Below are 17735 nucleotides of genomic sequence, written 5' to 3'. Positions count from 1 at the left end.
AGAACCTCTTCTGGGTTTAAGGTGTTTTGATTTAATTAGCCTTAATAAAAATGTTTTATAATAGTATTATGTTAAAAAATCATGTTTTCTCCTTTTCTGTTCTATACTATTTCAGCTTTAAGATTGTGACGACTTTTGCTAAAGTATGACTCTAAATTGACAGTCTGAGACTTGTTTAGCAAATGGATGTCTCCAGACATATGACATGCAAAAAATGAAAGGAATAATCACACAAAATGTTGAAAGTTCCACTGAAGGTTCTGTCTCAGTGTTGGAGATGGCTGCTGCATCCACTGGATCTGAGAAGCTTTCTTCTTTGTCTCTATTTACGTGTAGACAGGTCCTCCCCCACAAGTAAGAGGAAAACAAGCTTCAATTCTAGCACTATCCTACTTTGCTGTGTCATTTTAAACTTAGGTCTTGGTTTCCATCACTGTCCATCCCTAAGGTGGCCCTTCCAGCTCTAACATTTTATGATTGTGGAGGATGTATCAGCAGAGTTACTAAGTGATTAGTTCATATCATAAGGTTCTCTTTTTCTTTAAGAGTAAATTCCATCAAACAAACAGCTACTCTGGAAAAAAAAAAGGGTCAAGCCTCATAGGGCAAATTATTTTGCTAACTTAATCTGAATCCAGAAACTGTTTTTCAAAAAAAGGATGGCTTTGATTTAATGGTTTTACATGTAAATCTATTGCGCATTTTTAAAAAATAAAGATTTCTGTAAGTAAGTTGTAGAAAAATGAAATACTGGAGTTGTGAAGGACACTGATTTTTCAACTTAAATATGAAAAAGTCAAAAAGACAAAATAATAATTCTGGAAATAGACACAGCAGCTCTTAACTAAATGTCACACCACCCGCTTATATGTGAAGTGCCTCTGAAGGGCTCAGGGGATCCAGCTGTGGCAGCGCCTCTGAGAATACACCAGCACTGTTGGTGATAGATGACATTTTGGTTACTAATGAACTAAAGAACTGAAACCAAGAATTTAGTTGGAGACAGTCAACTAGAGAGTCTATTATATGTACGTGATGCCCTAGACAACCAACTCAGCACTCACAGGAACAAAGGTTAAGACAACCATGTTCTTCATGATGACGTCCCAGAAGATTTTTCTCATTTAGAAGCAGTCACTTCTGACCTTTTTCCTGAGCAGACAGATGATAGAAATTGAGAAATGAGAAACAGGCAAATAGAAGACAGAACACTTTCCTTCAACAAACAGCAGTTTTATTCCTGTACTAGTGAGAAGGTGTGTAAGACACTATATAGATTTTTTTGACCACTGTTACAAATATGAAAATATATTAAGCAAATACATAACTTAAATAGAAAGACTAAGGAAGTGCTTTCTTCAAATAGAGTTGGTTAGAGACACAATATTGTAGGGAGGTACTACCATAAGAAAAGCACAGAATCATCTACTGCCATTTAAAATAACCAGATTTGTAGAGAAAGAATACATGATATCAAAAACATAAAAGTGCTCTATTATAAAACATAATAAGCTCAGTTGCTAGATGTATTTACATTATTTATTTAAGCTTCACACAAATCAAGGAACAGCCAGAAGAGCCTCCATGGACGATAACGTTATTAGATATTGACTACCTAACATCCAAAGTATTGGGCCAGGTGGACATATATACACTACCAAATGTAAAATAGCTAGCTAGTGGGAAGCAGCCGCATAGCACAGGGAGATCAGCTCGGTGCTTTGTGACCACTTACAGGGGTGGGATAGGGAGGGTGGAAGGGAGAAGCAAGAGGGAGGAGATATGGGGATATATGTATATGTATAGCTGATTCACTTTGTTATAAAGCAGAAACTAACACACCATTGTAAAGCAATTATACTCCAATAAAGATGTTAAAACAAAACAAAATTTAAAAAAACAAAGTATTGGGCCAGGAGCAATTTCCACACAAAAAAAGTATATGTTGAATGTCTATGAGCTGTGCACTAATTTCTATAAGGTAGGAGTAGAAAAGAGTTTAAAGACTTGGTTCTTGTCATCGCAGAGTTCATAAGCCTGATGGGTCCCACCTGGGAAACCAGAGATTAAGGACTCTTCAGGTAAGAACATTGGTGCACCTGGTTGTTTGTGTGGCTGAGGTTAGGAGATTTCACGAAGGCCACTGTAGACTCTCCCAGTAGCTCACAGGGGAACATCACCCAACTCTACGACATACTCCTAAAGCCACAGTTGCATATGCTCCTTTCTTGTTGGGATGCTTACCTGCTCACTCAGCTATGAGAACACAACATCTCAAACATAACAAAAAGCTTGCTCTTAGGATGAAGATAGTTTTTCTTAAAAGAAATTACTTAAGGCAGAAAGCAGCCGTAACTAAACTCTCTTGTGAATATTCTAGAAGGAACATGTTACATTTGTCTGATTTTATTCACCATTTTCAACTTATTTTAGTATCTTACATAAGATCATGTACATTGGCATATAGGTTATAAAAATAATCTTTGGTAAATCTGTTAATAGATCTTTTTATTTCCATTACATAAACCTTTATTTTAAGAGCATTCACCAACAATTTTCTTATTTCATGAATGCAACTATATAGACAACCTTTAAAAAAATAAAATGCCTCATTTTTGTTGCATACATTTATTCCTAGGGAGCCTCCCTATAAGTCAAGAGTATTCTTTTAGTCAGAAATATTTCCATTGCTAGAAACATTTTTAGAACAGAACAGATTTTTGCTATTATCATGGCTGCATTAAATGTTACCCTGCATTTTAACTAAAATGGCCAAACATTTTCAAAGGCATCATCCACTACAAGAATCTAAGGTAGTGTGTTCAGAATTCCAAACTCAATTTCTCCAAACACCTGGTCAATTCACAAAACTAAATGAATCAATTCAATTGCTTAATCAGCTAAATCATCTGGCCAGCATAGTCAAAGTGAACCCCCCCAAAGGATAATACGCCCTAATAGAAGCATATGACGTCTCCAAAGAACAGTCTGGACACACAGAAGGGATGGCATTTCCTCTTCCTGATGGTGTCTGCTTAGAGCCCCCTTTTCAAATATTTTTCCTTCTTTACATCATTTCACTCATTTTCTGCAGTCATGGTTTATAGATTTTTTTCCCTTGATGTGAAACAATCTTTGAATACTTGGTATGATTTGAAATCTCAGGTTAAAAATACTCAGAACCTTAACAGCACATTTGGGCTGATAACAGCCTTTTCCACTCTGTCTCTTCAGAAATGAGGTACTATTGAATCCTTGCTCACAGCCACTTCGGGAGGATCAGCCATTCCTGCTTGCCACTGTGTCTTGGATGATCAATTACTTTCATTTCTTCAGTGAAATGGAACCTGGAAAGTCCTTGAACTGCTACCTCAAACAAGCAGCTTATTACCTATTTCTTTTTCCCACCAGGGCAGGTTTGGCCTGGCTCACATGTGTGAACTAAAACTCTAGAGCACCCCAGAGTTGGGGCTCAGATTCTATCACTCACTGTCATCCAGATCTGGCAGGTTTATGATTCCAGGATTCCAACCGTAGAGACGCAGAAAGCTAAGTGAATGAGAATTTAGTATATATACGGCGGATAGCTTTCTTGCAAGAATAAGGAGAGTGTTTAAATACAAGAACCTAGATCCTGAGACACTAAGAGAATCAGAGTGTGAAGTACAACATGTGAAGTCTAATTTTATATTGCTGGACATCTGCTTAGTGGTTTCATATTATTTTCACATGTCATGTTGGGCTTTCTTCCAAGATGTAATAAAATTAATTAAAGACCCTCCCAAATAAAACTGCCCCCAATATGCTGTGTGCTGTGGCCATTTTAGTGTTTAAAAGTGAAATCATCATCATCTCTTCTATCATGTGGAGCCTGAAAAGACTATGAAATACCAATGGGTATGAGGAGATAAGATGAACAGAAAATAAAATCACCTTCTACTAGGAAAGCAAACACATTCAAAAGGGAGAAGGGGAAGAGTAGTGAAAAAGAGGGACTCAGAAGTGTTAAGGGCTGGTGAATTATTTAGGACAAGTATGTGCAGAGCCAGACAGGAAGATGAGCCTTAGAAAAATCTGATTCAAGAGCTGAAAAACTGGCTGCTATCCAGAGAAAACAGAATAATACGAAATTGATTTAATGAGTAGAGATTAAAGGAGTTAATTATAAAGAACTTGTATAAATAATTATTAAGATGCAAGACGGGATCCTTCCGAGATTTGATAGCTCAATAACACTTTGAAGGCTTGATGATTAAAGTGTACCGCACAGGTGCACTGCCAGAATGCCCACCGTGACAGGAAACGGAGTGTTTACCAAGACATAACACATGATGGAATTAAATTAAAATACATCCAGTTGAGCTGAATGTCAAGGAAACCTTTTTTTCCTCCTCCTAAATTTAATAAATAGATCAACTAGATTATGTATTTAGTCTTTGGTGGTGGTGGGAGGGAAGATAGTGAAATATTTGTTGCTAAGGAGATTTAAAATTAGACAGGTGGAGGGTAGGAATAAATATGTCCTGCATTAGACTAAAAGAACATACAGTTTTCCCTTGTCACGTCCATTTTTATGACTCTGACTCCACCCCAGATATGCCAGGGCATTTACTGTTACAGACGTGTAGGTTTTTTACAGTTTGAATTCTTGATTTGTGCAACTAATTTCTCTTTTCGGTCCAGCGATTTGCTAGAGAAGCAGCGTCAGTGCTTGCCAGTGTGTGGTCCGCGGAAGGCTGCCGCTGCCCTGGTGCTCGGTAACTTCACTGCCTCACTGAGGCCCTTTTTCAGGCTTAACTGAAAATAGTAACAATAACCCCAGCATTATTACTGTGATGCTTTCTCTTTATTAAGTAGAAATGTGTAGTTTCTAGGACAGTGCCTAGCAAGTTGCAGGCACTAAAACTTTTCTGAATAGATGAAGAGCCAAAAATTAATTTCTTTCCATGTTTGAATGTGCTTTGTGCCCAGCAACGTTAGCTTATAATTCTGTTTTTTAAAATTTCTTGCTTTTTCTCATTAATACAGGGAAAGTTATTCCTAATAGACACCACATCTCATAAATCTCCGACCTTTATTTTCTCCCCGGTGGTACCGCTGCCACACTCACATGTATGTTGTTCCTTTTCATTTCTAGAGGAGCCACCTGGTTTCCCGAAACAGGGTCAGAGCCTAACACTGTCATTTCACAAGGGCACTGAGCACAATGATACTGTGAAAACTTGGAATCCTCTTCGCATTCATTCTTATTAAGTTTTTTCCTGTTTCCATAAACTTCAAAGAGCCCTGGAAATTGTTCCAGTTTGGGTGGAGCTTCACTTAACTATAAATAACTCTTTGAGGAATATTTAATGATTTTCCATTACTATGCCAATGACACCCATTATATTACTTATGGGACTCTATAGTATGTAGCAAAAATATACATTTTGACAAGAAATGTACTCTTTCTGCAAATGAAGCTGTGAGATCAACAACCTTGATTTCTAATTCTTAAGTTTATTTCAGAGAAATTTGTAGTGAGAAAAAGGCAAACATTCCCAACTCATCTCTCAGGTAGCCATGAGGACAACCGTGCAGATGCCTTTCAAATTTCCTCCAGGAAGACCCTCGGAACTGGACCTTGGGGAGGGCAATGCCCACTTTCTGACTCACTGAAATTTGTTATAGTCAAAATAGGCACACACACTGAAGATCAACTTGGTAAAGTATGTAGTGCTTTTTATATTAAATGCAACTGAAGGTGTCTACCTTATATTTTGACCTCAGTGATTTACTAAAAAAGGCTTTTGGAAAATTTTATACTAAGCACCACTGAATTTTTGTTTTTGTGTTTTTCAAATTAACGATATATGATGTTTGAGGACATTTCTATAGATATTGATGTTAGGCCCTTTGATCAGGAGTATAATATGCCGCCTCAATATTCCTTTAATGGGAAAACCAAGTATGACTGGTGCAATTTTGACTTTTCCAGGAATGCAGCCCCCAAGAAATGAGACAAAGACGAGCGTGTGTCCCTTGGGCAACACACACATCCCAGTGTGGGATGCGTGTTTGCACAGCACACTGTGGATGCAGTGAAACAGTTTCCCATCACTATGGATGGCACTTTGCATGTTGACTAGGTTTCCAGTCAGGAGGGCAGGTGGCAAGCTTCTCGATATGAGGAATTCATCACTTCTGTTTGGGTCGTTCTCTCTCTGAACCCTCAGCCCTGCAGCCTGGACTTGCTCGGCAAGTTACGTGGCCCCTGAGCTGACCACGTTGGCTTGAACGTCTGGCAGGAGAAAGGGGAGAGACTAACCACCTGAGGCACAACCACCGATTTAACCTTTGGTGCTGCTTAATCCCATCTCCCCAAGTCCTTTCTTTTGATTGTTATATTTGTCCAAATCGCATTTGGATCATCTTTGGATCCTAAGATTCATGGGACAGCAATGCAGCCAAGCCCGCTGTACTCCCTGCTCTCTCCAGCCCTGCCCTTTATCCTGTCCAGTAAGCATTAAAACTGGTAAAAACCACGGCCCCACCACAGCAAGCATCTGCGTACACATTTTACCAGTCATCCTGTGATACAGGTTGAATTAGTTTATGTAGAACAAGCCATGAACACTTTAGTGTGGAAAAATAGTATTATATAAAGCTTAATATTAAACATTATGAAAAAATACATATTTACAGAAGGAACTACAAAATACAACTATGTACAATAATATCTGTTACCTTTAAATTACATAAATTCTTTAAAATTCTCCAGATTAATAAATTATACATAGTATCAACAGAAATAGCTGGCACCTCTGTAGGGCATGAAGCAAGTTTTTAAAAAGAAATCACACAGTGAATAGTTTTGATCCAGAAGATCTCCGGGTGCATTCTCAATGCCTTGAATAACCCGCATCTGAAAGGAAGGACACCAGAATTAGAGGCTGTAGCAGGGTGTGTCACAGTTGTCTGTTCTGTTTATGAAAATGACAAATGGCAAAGACTCGCAGAAACGACGGAAACTCAATATGGTTTAGGATGAGACCATCCCAGGTCATTGCATTCAGAACCATAGATTACTAGAATTGGAAAGGACTACTGATTCCAGTCTATCCCCTCTGGTTTTACAGATGAGCCCACAGACCCAGAGAGGCACAGAAATTCACTCAGGGTTACACGGCTTGTGAATGCTAGTTAGTTTCAGAGCTAGTTCCTGAATCCTAATTTTCAGATGCCTGAAGCTAACCATGCCATAGTTAGCTTCTTTCAGGAGCACCCAAGATCACACTAAAAAAAGACTCTTAAACAAGTCAAAACAATACAAAGGAACCTCCAAGATCCTCCAGAGCCCCCCTCCATCCTGGAGCTTCTTAAAGAATCTGCCATGCAAAAACCTCAGTTTACTATACAGATAAATTAGGGGGTAATTATTTACAAAACAAAAGGATTATCTGATTTACAAAGAACTCCCTTAAGTAGCAGCCCTCTTATGTATGGGTGCTTTACAGGTTATTAACTATTTAACATACTGGCTAGGTGGGTGGGTATAGAGGGTGCAGAGAACTAAATAAAACTGAAGAGCATTTAGAAATGGTGATAAAAGAGCTCTAAAATAATGTTTGTCCCCCCACCCCCAAAAAAATCTATAGGTGAATATTAGTCCGTGTGGCAAGAAACTGAAACTTATGACAACAGCTACATGAGTAAACATCTTGAAGTGAGCACTCCAGCCCCGGTCAAGCCTTCAGATGACTGTAGCCCTGGCCAATGTCTTGACTGCAACCTCATGAGAGACCCCGGGCCAGAACCACTCAGCTAAGCCCCTCCCAAATTCCTGATCTACAGAAACTATGAGATAATAAATATAGAGGTAAGCTGCTAAGTTTTGGGGTAATTTGTTAGCTGGTAATAAATAACTAATACAATGTAACTTCAAATTTGCAATTAGCCAATGTGATAAATTAGATCTTAATGATGGTCCTGAGTAGGAAAAGGCAGACCCTTCACGTGTCAATTAACTATTGTCTGATCAAAGCAGTGCCTTACAAAGTTTATACATTTTTTTCTATTGAATTTGTCATTTAAAAAATGTTACATGCTTGTTCTAGGAAATTTAGAAAAAACATAAAATGGAAGAAAAATCATGTATTATTTTACTGCTCAGAGAAATTTATTTTAGTATTGTGGTATATTTCTTTCCAGTCTTTTTTTCCCCCTTATGTGTTGTTTTTGTTTGTTTTACGTTCTTCTTTTCTTACTTATTTATGAGAATATCTATACTATTATAATATCCTTAAAAATATCATTCTTAATGACTGCATCATGTTCTACTCAGTGAATGCACTGTGGTGTACTTAGTCCTCCACTGTTAAACATTTAGATTTTTTCACTCAGACCTTAAACTATGAAAAGCTTCATGCATAAAGCTTTTGGAGTACTTAGGGTGGCAGTAGAAATACTGGGTGAAAAGAACATATTAAGGACCTTGATACACGTGGCCAAGTTCTTCTCCAAAGGGATTTTACAATTTGAACTCCCAGTTGCTATTTCAAAGCATCCTCCTTAGCAGTGAGCCTTATCCCTTAGAAATGTTAAGCCAAGTCCTGAGTAGAGGGCACCCCAGGCCTAGGAAGAGATACCACGTGAAATCTGTGCTCCACTATGGGGGCTCTCCTCCCCACTCTGCCTCTCTTCCTGTTGCCACTTTGTGAGGGCCTTTCCCTCAAGCCTTTGGGTAGAAGAAGAGATGCGCAGTGCACGTTGGAAAAGCTTGAGGTTTTTAATGGTTTCCAGATCCACTGTATTTCGATAAGTAAACTCATAAATTAGTGAAGTAAGTTCCTACCTCTGTGATACTCTGGATTCACATTTTCGTAGATTGGAAACAAGGGGTTTTCTTGTTCACTCCGTAGCTTCCTTGCTCTGAGAACATCTCTTACACACTGATGTAGGTATACATACTGACACTATGAAAAAGCAGAAGACATGTCAGATGAAGGTAAATTTTCAAGCATAAGAAAGACAAGGGGGGCTTCCCTGGTGGCGCAGTGGTTAAGAATCCGCCTGCCAATGCAGGGTACATGGGTTCGAGCCCTGGTCCGGGAAGATCCCACATGCCGCAGAGCAACTAAGCCCGTGCGCCACAACTACTGAGCCTGCATGCCTAGAGCCAGTGCTCCGTAACAAGAGAAGCCACCGCAATGTGAAGCCCGCACACTGCAACGAAGAGTAGCCCCCGCTCACCACAACTAGAGAAAGCCCGTGTGCAGCAACGAAGACCCAATGTAGCCAAAAGTAAATAAAATAAAATTAATTAATTAAAAAAAAAAAGAAAGACAAGGGACTCTCACCAAACCTCAACAGTAATGGGATTCTATATGGTTAGCAAATTTCTTGATCATCCCTTCACTGACGGTCTCTAGTATGTAGAAGAGTGACTGCTTTCTATTACCACAGAGGATACAATAATGATAATGGGCAGAGAGGTGGTGTTTATTCATCTTTTTTTCTGTACGTGTGTATTTAGAGTATGTTCTGTGAGGGCCTACAACTATGTCTGGCCATAGTAGGTCCTCCACAAATAGTTATTAAATATACAAATGAATGCCAAACACTGTGCAATGCATTTTACATAAATTATCACATTTGATTATTTTGACAACCTCGTATAGTAGATATAATCATCCATATGAGTGGAGACTCAGAGAAGTTAAGTAACTTCTCCAAGGTCACATAGCTGAGAAATGGGACCCTAGGATTTAATCCTGGGTGTGTGAGCCCAAACTTCATGTCTTTTTCACTACACCAGTTTTCTTAGATGAAACCTAATTTCGTTGCATTGTTGAATGAGAAAATCATTTCACTGCATACTGTGCTATTTCATTCCCTTTTTGTGGGGGAGTATGGTGAGAAAAAGGAGGTGTATACAATAGGTGTGTATATCTTGGTTCTCTCAGCATCTGAGTCTGACTCATGGAAGAATCTCAAACATGTTGGCTGACTGCAGAAAACCACAGAGGCTTACACAGTGAGGATAGACCCACCTGTCAGCTATCTGGAAGCTACTTTTTTTTTTTTTTTTTGCTGTCCCTTTGGAGAAGGTTGTGTTCTCCTTTGTGCAGCTTTCCTTTATTTTAGGAAATGCTTAAATTCTTTACAAATAGAATGATATTTTAAAATATTTTTATGCATGGTCTGCCGATGATGGCTCTGCTTCAAGAGATGAGAATTCTTTTAGTTCAAATTTCTAAGCTGCCTCGACACCTTTCCTTGGGTCAGAATTTGAGCGAAGAGTTAACCAGAGGTAATGTTTAAAATGAGTTATAAAGAACAAGACAAAACTAAATTTCAGCCAAATTTTAAGCTATGAAATCTGGTCACATATCAGAGTTATTTTCATAAAAAGAGTCATGGACTAATTCAGCACACTTTCATTTCGACCTGTATGAAAACAAGTCTATCCTGAATTTTTGAAGCAAGTATTGTAAGCAGAATTTAAATATAATTATGTGTTTGTGTGAGAAAGTGACAAATTTTGTGTCGCTTTGAAGCCTTATCAGACTCTCCTAGATTGGAAAAGCAATTTCTGTCTCCTCTGAATGTCTGTATGACCCATTTACCAGGGCATAGTGATATGGGTCTGGTTGTTGTTGACCTAAGTTACCATTTGGGTGCAGGAGCATGGTGCGTCTTGTCTGTGGTTTAGAAACTAACTCCTTTGAAATAGAAACAAGTATAGAAGAGTCAGTGTTTTGGTGACCAAAAGGACACCACAAAGACCTCCACTGACAACAGAAGCTCAGCCATAGGCGGCCAAACTTGTGCATTGGGCCCCCTTCCTTACTACCAACCGAGCTGTCTAATAAGGGAATGAATGTCTGTGTAACCTTAGTGCTCAGCCTTGGGCTCTCTCAGTGACACAGCACTGCTCAGATGAGGGACCCTGGGCTCGCAGTCTGCCACCAGCTGGTCTAGATGGGGATCTCAGTTTCCCCATCTGTAAAACAAGGAGAGCAAGGTCTCTTCTACAGCTAACATCTTTTGACTATTAATGGTTTGTATTAGACTTTGTATTGCTGTCAATTAGATGGATATTGAAAAACATTACTAGACCCTATATTTAAGGTGATCCATGTGGTCAGCTTTAGAGTATTTTCAAGGTTTGAGACACAAAGGGAGACTATAAAATCTTACATCATCAATGATCTTTAAAAGTGGACAAGTATTTATTTTTATGTGTTGGCACTAGGCATTGCCCCTGGTTGCATGGTCATCTACTCATGGGACCTCATCATATAGGTCTGGTATAATCATTAGATTAGGATATTTCAAAGAAACCAATCAATCATAAGTGAGGCCTGTGTTAATATTAATAACTATTCTCTGCATTTCTGCTCACAGACTGAGCTCACTTGTTATGAGTGTTTTATGACACCGTGATCTTGAAAATTCAAGAAGGGTACTCTCCCGAAAATGGTTTTCAGTATAGGCAATCATTTTTGTCATCTTGAAAACAATCTACCAAATTATAGACTGACACTTCCCTGTTTTCTCCCATCCAAAGCATAATTCATATTTTCAATTCTACTAGGATATTAAATGAGTTTGAGAACTTAGAGTTTGGCTGTGAATGAGCTCTTGTACCTCTATGCTACGCCTTATTAATAAATTCTTCAACAATGATCCACCCTGGGCTTTGAAACCAGTTAAAATTCATTAATTTGCCTTGTCTTAAATATAAATTCTTCTTTTCCCAACAGAATACCCCTTTGAAAATGATTACTACTAAAACCTTCAGATTGTTAATGTGCTTCCCACTTTCTTTTTTTTCTTGTTGTGAATTCCTTTATTCTTTATTCACATTTCATCTCTCTTCTTTGTTCTTGGATCTTTAAATCTTAAAGGCAGTTACAATACTTGACCTAGTAATAATGATAGTTCATGTTCTTCAGTCAAATACTGGGTCTATCCTACTGGTAAGGGCAATACTTTGATCGTTTCTTTTGGAAAACATACAGTCAAATCGGAGTGCAAGAAAGCATTAAACTTTAGAATCAAAATCTACCCTGAATTTCTCCCTAGCTTGTGCTTTATTAAAACTTTCCTTTATTATTATTATTTTTTTGTTGTTGTGCTTCTCTCTCTTTTTTTTTTAAACATCTTTATTGGAATATAATTGCTTTACAATGGTGTGTTAGTTTCTGCTGTACAACAAAGTGAATCAGCTATATGTATACATATATCCCCATATCCCTTCCCTCTTGCGCCTCCCTCCCACCCTCCCTATCCCACCCCTCTAGGTGGTCACAAAGCACAGAGCTGACTTCCCTGTGCTATGCAGCTGCTTCCCACTAGCCATCCATTTCACATGTGGTAGTGTATATATGTCAGTGCTACTCTCTCACTTCGTCCCAGCTTACCCTTCCCCCTCCCCATGTCCTCAAGTCCATTCTCTACGTCTGAGTCTTTATTCCTGTCCTGCCCCTAGGTTCATCAGAACCATTTTTTTTTTAGATTCCATATATATGTGTTAGCATATGGTATTTGTTTTTCTCTTTCTGACTTACTTCACTCTGTATGACAGACTCTAGGTCCATCCACCTCACTACAAATAACTCAATTTTGTTTCTTTTTATGGCTGAGTAATATTCCATTGTATATATGTGCCACATCTTTATCCATTCATCTGTCGGTGGACACTTAGGTTGCTTCCATGTCCTGGCTATTGTAAATAGTGCTGCAAAGAACATTGTGGTACATGTCTCTTTTTGAATTATGGTTTTCTCAGGGTATATGCCCAGTAGTGGGATTGCTGGGTCATATGGTAGTTCTATTTTTAGTTTTTTAAAGAACCTCCATACTGTTCTCCATAGTGGCTGTATCAATTTACATTCCCACCAACAGTGCAAGAGTGTTCCCTTTTCTCCACACCCTCTCCAGCATTTATTGTTTGTAGATTTTTTGATGATGGCCATTCTGACCGGTGTGAGGTGATACCTCATTGTCCCACTTTATTCTTAACGAAAAGTAGATAAAGTCTAATGTATGAACTTCACATCATAAAAGATCATTTTTCCTATGTCCAGCAAGCTGGTGAAGCCTTAGTTCCATTCAATTTCACCAATAGCTGTAGTACGAGATAATATTTATAGGATTGTACTTATAGCCTTTCATGGTCTCTGAATGCACAGTTTAGCAGAGGGGCAGGCATGTGAACAAATAACTATAAAGTGATAAACATAAGACAGAATTGTTTATAAAGCTTCATACATGAGAAGAAGCCATCAGGTTCACTTTGGGGGGAGGAAAATATGGAGCTAGAGAGAAAAGGCGACATTTGTTAAGAATTTGAGCAAAGAAACAGGACATTCCAAATGATGAAAATCACATGAAAGTGCAAATATATTCTGAAAACTGTGAGGAGTCTAGTGTAGTTAAAATGTAGGGTGCATAGGTCATGGGAAACTCCCAGGACAATCCCCCAAATGAGCACCGAGTCCCATAACATCCCACTGTTTCCTCCTCGTGGGGAGCAGATGCAATTGACGGACGGTGACTCTCACCTATTGTTCTTTAACAAGTTATTGCTCCGTCCGAGTGTCTCTCCCAGAGTCAGGCTGCAAACATGCCCCAAGCCAGGCTAAAAGAAGGAGGGACACACTCGCAGCTAAAAGAAGGAGGGACACACTCGCAGCTAAAAGAAGGAGGGACACACTCGCAAACTCCCTGTCTAATGCCTCCTTGTTTAGAAACCTTTGCTCTTTAATATATTTATCAAAACTTGTGAAGCCCTGCACCCCTTTGTCTCTCAAATAAGGTAGAATAAAGTTGAGGTTGACTCTCTCTGTGGACCCAGAAAAGTAATACAGGGGATGTCAGAATGTCCTTTTTCCTTTGCTGGAACCGTCACCCACAGGGGCTCAGCTGTGGATCGCACCCCTTTGCACTCAGAACCAAGTGAGCGGTGCCGGTTCTGAGCATCTGAGACTGTAGAAGGAGCCCACCTTCAGCAGAGCCTTCAAGCAAGACAGATAATATCTGGATATTGTTTGGGATTTTGTTTGATAGAGAAAAAAGGAAAGAGAAAATTTCTATCTTATTGCAATCTTTATTCAGCAAGATCAAAAGAATTGTTGATTCTGGCCCAGAGAGGGAAACCTTCCTTAATTTTGACAGACCCTAAAACAGTGGGGATGGGTGGCGTTAGGACATGAAACTGGGGAAGTAAGTTGGAACCAGGCTACGAAGAGCTTGAACTTCATTTTAAAGCAATGAAGAGCTTTCCACGATTTTTATGCAGGGAGTTGACACAGCGAGAGAGCACTTTGGTGGTGGCAGTGGTGATGGAGCTGTTAGGGCAGAAGCTAGAGGCAGGAGACCCACAAGGAGGCTACTGCGAAGGCCCACTGGGAGTTAATAAAGGGCTGGGCAGGGGCAGGGGCGAGAGACTAGAACAAGGAGAAAGATGCTTGGTAGAATGGACAGGGCTTAGTCACTGCTCGGATGTGACTATGGGAACTGTGGGAACAGAAGTCAGATCCCCAACCAGGGATCGAACCTGGGCCCCCTGCAATGGAAGCACGGAGTCCTAACCACTGGACCGCCAGGGAAGTCCCTGTTGTTTGTGTTTTTAAAGAAAGATAATGAGTTCGGTTTTGAGGATTTTGAGTTGGAGATGAGATGACTGTAAGGCTTCCTGGTGGAACTGTCCAGGAGGCAGGTACTCAGGTGAATGCTGGGGAAGGAGAATGAGATTTGGGAGATATGAGCACCTACGTGGTTCCCAAAGCCATGGGAGTGGAGGACATCACGAAGAATGAAGATGGAGAGAAAGAAGAGCTGTGCCTTGAGGACAGACCCTCGGGAACTCGAACACTGAAAAGGCAGGCTGAAGAACAAGAACCATAGAATCCGCAGAGAGGTTAGGAGGAGAAGGGGAAGAGAATAGGGCAAAGAGGAGTTATGTCCAAGGAGGAGGGAGAGCTTTGGCATATCGTGTTGCCCCTGCCCTGGAAGTCAGCCAGTGATATTTACAGTGATATTTACAGCCTGATATTTACAGGGGTGCCTGCTCTTTGCCAAAATGCGTCTGCAGAGTTCTGAGCAGGTGTACAGAAGTGATACATGGCCCAAGAAGCTCTGACAATAACCAGGGAGCCTGAACCCCCCCGCCACACACACACCCCTTGCGATTATTTATAATGTGATAATCTCCTCTTCCCCAAGTTACAAATTAAGTATGGTTTGAGTTTGTGAAAATGAAAACAAATTAATAATGGAACATTGATGCTGACTTTTTAGCAGCATAATTGTAGGATATTTGTTCATTCATTTAATAGATTAAAAAAAATATTGAGGTTAGAGCAAAGGAAAACAAGTTCCTACCCTACCCTTTTTCTTGTGGAAAAAGCTGAAGGAAAACAATTATGATATAGTGTGATATAATTCTACAACCCTTAATTAAAGAACAGAGCTAGACAGCGGTCATCAGTGGCTGCCAAAACCGTTAAGCGAAAGGCTGATGGGAAATGTTATAGTGGATGAGCATTGTCATTTCATCAGCATGGAGAAGAGACACAGACAGGAAGTGTCTCCTGATATGATGCAACAGGAAGTACTCAGCACCACCCATGAAGCATGTGGTGGTAAAAAGGAACCTAGACTTAATGAAGCCTCTAGATCTAATGACCCACTGACAAAAATTATGGGAAATAGAGGAATACATTACCTTACATTATGAAAAATGGAATACATTATGAGAAAGCAGTCAGCCACGTTCAGAACGTGGGAAAATCTATGGAAAATGAACAGATTTCTTTAACAAATAAATGGCACAGAAAACAAATCAGAGGGAGGACTGTTATAGATGAAAAGAAATTTAAAAGAGACTTCAACCAAACGCAATGTATGGACTTTGGACTCTAATGCAAACTAAGTGAAAGAAGCAATTTTTGAGATAATTAGGGATATTTTAACACTGACTAGATATTAGATGATATTAAGGGATTATGATTAAAATTGTAAGGTGTGATTATGGTATTGTGGTCATGATTTTTAAAGAGTCCTTAACTGTAAAAAAATATATATATAACTGTAAAAATATATATGTAATAAAATATATAATATTAATAATGCATAATATATAAATATATAAAATATAAAAATATATTATATTAAATATATATGTTTTTAAATACACAGTATTAGTAGCATTTGCTTTAAAATATTCCAATGAGGTCATGAGCTGGGGGAACAGTGTATGTGGGCTATAAATGCAAAAAGAACACAGAATACTGATAACTGTAGAGACTGGGGTTTGGGTATGGACATTCATTATACTATTTTCCCTAGTTTCATGTATTTTTTAAAAATTTCATAATAAAATATTTAAAATTTTATTATGGAATTGGGGACAGAGGGTCCTGGGTGTGGGCACTGCCTGTAAGAGGCAATGACGACAGTGTTTTCTCAAACGTGTAACAGAATATGAGGATCTGCAGGATATTAATATGTGCTGTACAACAAGGGGATCCGGGGGCTTCCCTGGTGGCACAGTGGTTGGGAATCCACCTGCCAATGCAGGGGACACGGGTTCGAGCCCTGGTCCGGGAAGATCCCACATGCCACGGAGCAACTAAGCCCGTGCACCACAACTACTGAGCCTGGGTTCTAGAGCCCGAGAGCCACAACTACTGAAGCCCGCGCGCCTAGAGCCCGTGCTCCGCAACAAGAGAGAAGCCACCGCAATGAGAAGCCCGTGCACTGCAACGAAGAGTAGCCCCTGCTTGCCGCAACTAGAGAAAGCCCGCGCGCAGCAACGAAGACCCAATGCAGCCACAAACAAATATAAATAAATAAATAAATAAATTTATTAAAAAAAAGAAGGGAATCTGGGGTCAAAGCAGTTTCAGAAATAGTGAGCTCAACCAAGCTCGAGGGGAGCCTTTGCTGCAGGACATCTCCATTTTGTGGAGCACGGCCACCTGCACAGCTTTCATGTATCCTGTGACTCTAACAGGGGACATGGTAGCATGTAGAACTTTTCCCCTTTTTGACCATAGGCATTTTTTTTTTTTTAATAGAGGACTTTGTAGTGTTACCTGGGAAACACAAGGGCAAGAGAACTTGGGCCTGGTAAGGCAATGATACAGGGGAATGACAGGCTTGGTCTGTCTGGGGACATAGATTTGACTCTGAGGCTGTGGGGCAGGGCACTTGGGGCTTAGGGCTTGTGATTCTCCAGAACAGGGTTCAAGTCCCAGCTCAGCCACTTCATAACTGTGCAAAGCCCTTTAGCCTCTCAACTTCAGTTTTCTAGCCTGGAAATGGAAAATAATACTTCTCTCATCTGTTTTTTTTTTTTTGGTGAAAATTTAATGAGATAACATGTTCAGAAATGCCCTGCAAATGTCAAAGGACTGTATAAATGGAAGCATTTATCCTTCACAATTAATGTACACTCTTTGGTGTGGGGTTGCAGCTGGGGTGGGCTGAAGGAGAGAAGAGATTAGAATCTGTTTCCTCTTTACTAACTGAAGTTCTTGCGCTCAATCACCAGCCTATCTTAAAATGACCTCCATGATGAACTAGCTGACCTTTCCCCATGTTAATGCATTGATTAAAAAAAAAAATCCATTTTTCTTCCTACCCACCTAAAGAGGATGGGCAACCAGTTCAGTAAAGATAAGAATATACATCATCCTCAAGGTCACTGAAATTTGTTTCAAAATAAAAAGTCCTAGAAAACA

The 17735-nt window shown here is 39.6% G+C and overlaps 1 protein-coding gene across 2 annotated transcripts in view; it reads right to left on the bottom strand.

Annotated features, from left to right (window-relative positions):
* Positions 1-5420: 5420 nt before the first annotated feature.
* Positions 5421-17735, bottom strand: part of PTPRB (protein tyrosine phosphatase receptor type B) — a 113314-nt gene continuing 100999 nt past the window's right edge. Inside the window, exons 33-34 of one of the 2 annotated variants that reach the window (XM_061206321.1) lie at positions 8834-8954; positions 5421-6904 (exon numbers count right to left, since the gene is read on the bottom strand). In XM_061206321.1, the coding sequence (XP_061062304.1) occupies positions 6882-6904; positions 8834-8954 (144 nt within the window). In that variant the 3' untranslated portion in view covers positions 5421-6881. The remainder of the gene's footprint in view (positions 6905-8833; positions 8955-17735) is intronic. The other variant, XM_061206322.1, reaches the window with a different exon arrangement.

The sequence above is a fragment of the Eubalaena glacialis genome, chromosome 11 (assembly GCF_028564815.1).
Source record: "Eubalaena glacialis isolate mEubGla1 chromosome 11, mEubGla1.1.hap2.+ XY, whole genome shotgun sequence".
Lineage (NCBI taxonomy): Eukaryota > Metazoa > Chordata > Mammalia > Artiodactyla > Balaenidae > Eubalaena > Eubalaena glacialis.
The sequence above is the reverse complement of the archived record's forward strand: the minus strand, read 5'-3'. Positions and strand labels throughout refer to the sequence as shown.